General features: G+C 40.4%; 1 protein-coding gene across 1 annotated transcript in view; it reads left to right on the top strand.

The window, feature by feature from the left end:
* Positions 1-327: 327 nt before the first annotated feature.
* The window catches only part of ptgs1 (prostaglandin-endoperoxide synthase 1), a 13,377-nt gene continuing 7,839 nt past the window's right edge, over positions 328-5,865 (top strand). Inside the window, exons 1-7 of the mRNA XM_008335920.3 lie at positions 328-477; positions 581-661; positions 1,621-1,737; positions 1,850-1,981; positions 2,823-2,966; positions 3,055-3,236; positions 3,948-4,031. Of these exons, the coding sequence (XP_008334142.1) occupies positions 471-477; positions 581-661; positions 1,621-1,737; positions 1,850-1,981; positions 2,823-2,966; positions 3,055-3,236; positions 3,948-4,031 (747 nt within the window). The 5' untranslated portion in view covers positions 328-470. The remainder of the gene's footprint in view (positions 478-580; positions 662-1,620; positions 1,738-1,849; positions 1,982-2,822; positions 2,967-3,054; positions 3,237-3,947; positions 4,032-5,865) is intronic.

Here is a 5,865-nt window from a genome sequence, read left to right on the forward strand (position 1 = left end):
CAGTACTTATTTTAAACCTCATAATTTAAGCCTTCGTTATTATAACGTAATTGTATTTCCTGCCACCAGGTGGAGATAAAAAAACTGCAAAGCTTCGCTAAAGTGAGTTTTTACCCAAATCGTAGGTTTCAAGTCACACACACACAAAAATAAAATAAAAAAATAAACACCAATAAGAAATTACACGCTTCAAAAAATCGTATGAAAATAAAACGACCCGGTCAAAATTACTCATGTCAATAATATTCAAATATTACATTATACTTCATATTCAAATCTTGAAAAAGGAAGTGGCGAAAATGTTTCCACCCATTTACAGACCGATAAAGCACGCTGGACCGCTGCATGTTACTGGTATTAGAAAGTAACACTGGGGAATTAAGTATTTTTTATTTTTTTCTTCTTTCGTTTAAAGATTTTAACTTTCTTTTCTATCACTCCCATCCTTCGATGAGATACGTTTTGACGTCATGAGTGGTAAGAAACAACGACAATATTTTATTGATTTAACTGCAGTATATAAAGCGATTACTGCATTTACTGCGAGTCCTGATGTTTCGCTGTTGTATGTTTTGTGAAGTGTTTCGTATCTTCTGCGTCTGGTTCTACATCAACATGATGCTGCTGCAGATTTCACCGTGTGTTGGTGACTCAAACACTGGTGAGTGCAACCCTATGACACAATTAGCAATATTATACGTTGAATTATTTATTTTCATTAAAAAAAAAAAGAAAAACATACAGAGATGTATATTAATTCCTATTGCAATGTTTTCATAAGCTACATTTTTAATTCCTTTTATTGATAGATTTTATTGATTGACATTGTATACAGAAATATAACAATTTCCCAAATATATGTAAATGTAATTTATAAACTCTGTTTAATATACTACATTATATTTTAGACTGTATATTTTTCATTGTTCTAAAGATTTAATGTGATGGGAGTGGTTCTATAATTTATCAGCTGTCGCTCAGGGTCAAATAAAGTAGACAAACAAAAAAAACATACAAATGTGTCACAAAATGTTATTTTTCCGTTACTGTTATAAGTTTATTAAGTTATACGTTTTCTAAATACTCACAGTAGCTTGTACTGCACTGAAACTTCTCATCATTCATGAATACTACAGATACTTGTAAAAACAAAAAATAAATCAAAAGCCTGTTTTAGAGAAACAATTCTATTCAATTCAATTCTGTGAAAGAGCAGACTTTATCGCTCAATTCAATGCTTGCAGAACAGAAGAAAACTGCCGACTCATGTTATCTCACCCGGAGTCTGCTTGTGTGCGTTAAAAAGAGGAAGTCAGAAAATAGACCAGTGATAAACTATAGATAGTCTTCAGTATAAGGCTCTCTAGAATGGTGTGTAGCAGTGACATTATGTGTTAGCACAATGCTAAAGAACTTGGTGTCGTATCAACCACCAATCTGTTGACAGCTGTTAGAAAGCCCCCAAATGTCATTTGGAGGTCAAAGTTCAGCTCTAGTTTGACCTTTAGATCCCATCATTAGAAATAGAGAACGTTTTTTGTTGACCTTTAAATATTTAGTCATTACAGTCATCGTTTGTCAATGATCAAGTTGAACACGACCTCCGTTTGTCTTTCACAGTGAATCCTTGCTGTAACTATCCATGCCAGAACGCAGGAGTGTGTGTGAGGTTTGGTTCAGATGGCTACCAGTGCGACTGCACCCGCACGGGCCACACTGGGAAAAACTGCACTGTCCGTAAGTGGACTGAATGTGTTGTTGTCAAGCATGTCCCCTGAAAATAAAGTCAAGTCAAATAAAGTCAAGTAAAGTTGTTAGGACAGAGTTTTTCTGTGTTTCCTGTGTGCAGCTGAGTTCTGGACCAGAGTGTACCTCCTGCTGCCTCATGTGGTTCATTACATCCTCACCAACTTCCAGTGGTTTTGGAACATAGTCAACAACTCTTTTCTGCAGGACACCATCATGCGAATTGTACTGACAGGTAAGCCATGCTTGATCGCACACACCCCCACGCACACGTTTGATGAAAGTAAGAAGTGCAAATATTTCATTTTGAATATCTGTATGTGATCTCTGTAAATGATGCAACAGCTCAGGAAGGAACTGCTTCTTTTTTCAGTTTCCTTTGTAAGGTGAGTGTTATCATGACCTCACTCTGGCCTCTATGTTCTTGGTATAAAGAACTGATTAAATCCAGCCAACAGTTTTTTTTACCGTAATCAGATCAGTGAGTTCTGAATTTTAAACAAAATGTAAATACCGTAATTTCCAGACTACTGAGCGCACCTGAATATAGGCCACACCCACTAAATAAATAATAATAATAGTTGTACATATAAAGACCAAGTCACAGGTGCACACGTTGTAACATGGGATATTTACATAATATTTTTTTTTTTTAGCTCCGGGGCTAACTCCCTTCACTTTGCAGTAGAAGCAAACAGAAACAGGGAAGTTAATTACCAGCCACACCGAGCACAACAGAACATAAACAGCGTTTTAACAGCTCCTGTATAACAAAGTCACGGTACAAAATGACATGGTTCAAACTGTTCTCAACTTTCGCTAGCTTTTCTCACACGCGTGCGCTCCACACACATATACGCACACAACCATTCACTGAAAGACATATGCTAGACATATGCTAGTATAGTGGTATGAATTTTGCTAGCCCGTAAAAATCCATAAATTTGCCGCATCAATGTTTAGGCCACCGGGTTCAAAGCGTATGAAAAAAGTAGTGGTTTATAGACCGGAAATGACGACTGTCATTGGGATAGCTGTGTAAACCTAAAGTAAAATAAATCCTTTTTCTCCCAAAGTCAGAAGTGACCTCATCCCCAGTCCTCCCACCTACAACACCAAGTATGGATACCTCAGCTGGGAGTCTTACTACAACATCACATACTACACCCGCCTCCTACCGCCTGTACCTGAAGACTGCCCTTTACCCATGGGATCTAAAGGTGACACCTCATGTTGTACAATCACATGGAGGGTTGAATGTGAAACAGGTGGAAATCCAGTGTTATTGGTAATTCTTTGTTTCTCCAGGTACACCTGTTCTGCCTGATCCCAAAGTATTAACGCAGCGTTTCTTCAAAAGAATAAAGTTCAGACCCGATCCTCAGGGAACCAATTTGATGTTTGCCTTCATGGCCCAGCATTTTACCCACCAGTTTTTTAAGACTGACCATGGAAGGGATGCTGGCTTCACCAAAGGACTAGGACACGGGGTGAGTCAGTGTACATGGAAAATATTATCAGTCAGACTGCGATAGGCGAAAAACTGCAAAGGAGCAATGCGATAGTTATTATATTATTTACGTATATATTAACCCTTTACGAACCCTTTAGGACAGTGTTTCCCAAACTTTTTTCTGGGGACCCATATTTTAAAGTCACAAACCTTCGCGACCCAAGTCAGTAGAAATTATTCATGAACTCCTGGGAAACATGATGTGAGACGACCCAAAAAAACATCTCTTGCGACCCACCTGAGGCTCGTGACCCAGTCTTTTGGAAACAATGCTTTAGGAGCACTCGTAGGGTGTGAAATATGGCAAAAAAACTTAATGAAACTTTCACAAATCTTACCCATACGTACAGATTATTTCTTGCAATACCCTGTATGTACAGTATGTGTTACAAAATGTCCTTTCATTTATTTTTTTTTTACTGTTTTTTTTTTTCTTCTTAGGTTAGAAAATGCTTATTTTATCACGGAAATAATGAAAATATTTGGAAAAACTAAAAGAAATCTTCAATACAAGAACACATTTAAAATATTTAATACCTGGGATGCACCACAATACAGCGAGGGACGATTGTAATTAGTACAATACATAAAATGTCACCGATAAGAATGAAAGGTTCTTTAGGTGATGTGTTTTTGACATTAACAATTTTCACCAATGTAATGTTTGGATTTTCACTGACTTTCTCAGGTGGACGCCAGTAACATTTATGGAGACACTCTTGAGCGACAGCATGAACTACGACTTCATGAAGATGGAAAGCTGAAATATCAGGTAAATTAAAAAAAGTGTGTCCTGTCATTTAAAATCAAATGCTACTTTAGCTTTTAATGTAAGAGCAACAGTAAAGCAGAAGCTTTACTGTTGTTATGATTGTGATAACATTCACCATGACAAATGTGCAACAACATGAGATAACACCTCACTCCTAAAACCTCACCCTTGACCTCCTCAACCCTGTGGTTTTTGGGCTGCAGTGGAAACTGGCATCATAATTAAAGCCAGTCTTTGTTCACACAACACAGTACCGTAGTATTTCCATGCTCCATGGTTCACCCAATATATGTACATTCATTTATATGTTTGCTTTCCATAATTTAAAATTGTACAATATATATTATGAATAGAAACTATTAAATATATATATGTATTTCATTACATTACAGAGATATCCACACACACACGCACACACACACACTCACTATTTGCATATACTCACCACGCTCTTCATCTCTGCGCTGGGGTTTTTCATCAAACTTCCTCATCTACTGAAACTGTATTATTAGTAAACAAAATGACCTCTACGCTGGTAAAGCAACAATGGAGCTGTTGATGTTTCATGCAAATATAAACACTGAAACCAGGAAGCTATGTGGGACACACCTGTCCAGATGTAAATGAACCCAACAGTGGGAGGAATCTTTTCTTTCTTTTGATTTAAATTTTTTTTAAAGCCTGCTTATAAATAACATTTACAGTAATGTTAAACTGGCTGAAAATGAACTGAATAAACAGTCCATTCATCCATTCATCCATCCATCCATCAATCATCAACCGCTTATCCGGGGCTGGGTCGGGGGGCAACAGTCTGAGCAGGGACACCCAGACTTCCCTCTCCCTCGACACTTCCTCCAGCTCTTCTGGGGGGACCCCAAGGCGCTCCCAGGCCAGCCGAGCGACGTAGTCGCTCCAGCATGTCCTAGGCCTTCCCCTAGGTCTCCTCCCAGAGGGAGGCGTCCGGGGGGGCATGCGATGTAAATGCCCAAGCCACCTTAGCTGACTCCTCTCGATGTGGAGGAGCAGTGGCTCTACTTCGAGCTCCTCTCGTGTGACAGAGCTCCTCACCCTATCTCTAAGGGAGCGCTCTGCCACCCTGTATTTCAGCCACTTGTATCCGGGATCTCGGTCATGACCAAAAGAACGGGATTCTGGTAGAACCATAGGTGAGGGTAGGAACGTAGATCGACCGGTAAATTGAGAGCTTTGCCTTTCGGCTCAGCTCCTTCTTGACCACAACGGACCAATACTGCACCGATCTGCCTGTCAATGTCACGTTCAGTCCTACTATGACTTGTGAACAAGACCCCAAGATACTTAAACTCCTCCACCTGAGGCAGGACTTCCTCCTCAACCCAGAGGGTGCAAACCACCTTTTTCCGGTCGAGAACCATGGCCTCGGACTTAGATGTGCTAATTCTCATCCCAGCGGCTTCACACTCAACTGCAAACCACCCCAGTGCAGTGCAGCCCTGCCGTAGTCCAACATGCACTGGGAACAGGTCCGACTTACTGCCGGCAATGCGAACCAAGCTCCTACTCCGTTTGTACAGGGACCGGACAGCCCTTAGAAGAGGGCACCCGACCACATACTCTCGGAGCACCCCCCACAGAATACCACGAGGGACACGGGTGAAAGCCTTTTCTCATCCCAGCGGCTTCACACTCAACTGCAAACCACCCCAGTGCAGTCTGCAGGTCCTGGCTCGAAGAAGCCAACAAGACAACATCATCTACAAAAAGCAGAGATGAAATCCGATGGCTCCCAAACTGGACCCTACCCAACACTTGTGAGGTGACAAAGGGGAGCCCTGCCGTAGTCCAAAATGCA

This window comes from Cynoglossus semilaevis, chromosome Z (genome assembly GCF_000523025.1).
Source record: "Cynoglossus semilaevis isolate Cse_v1.0 chromosome Z, Cse_v1.0, whole genome shotgun sequence".
Taxonomy (NCBI): domain Eukaryota; kingdom Metazoa; phylum Chordata; class Actinopteri; order Pleuronectiformes; family Cynoglossidae; genus Cynoglossus; species Cynoglossus semilaevis.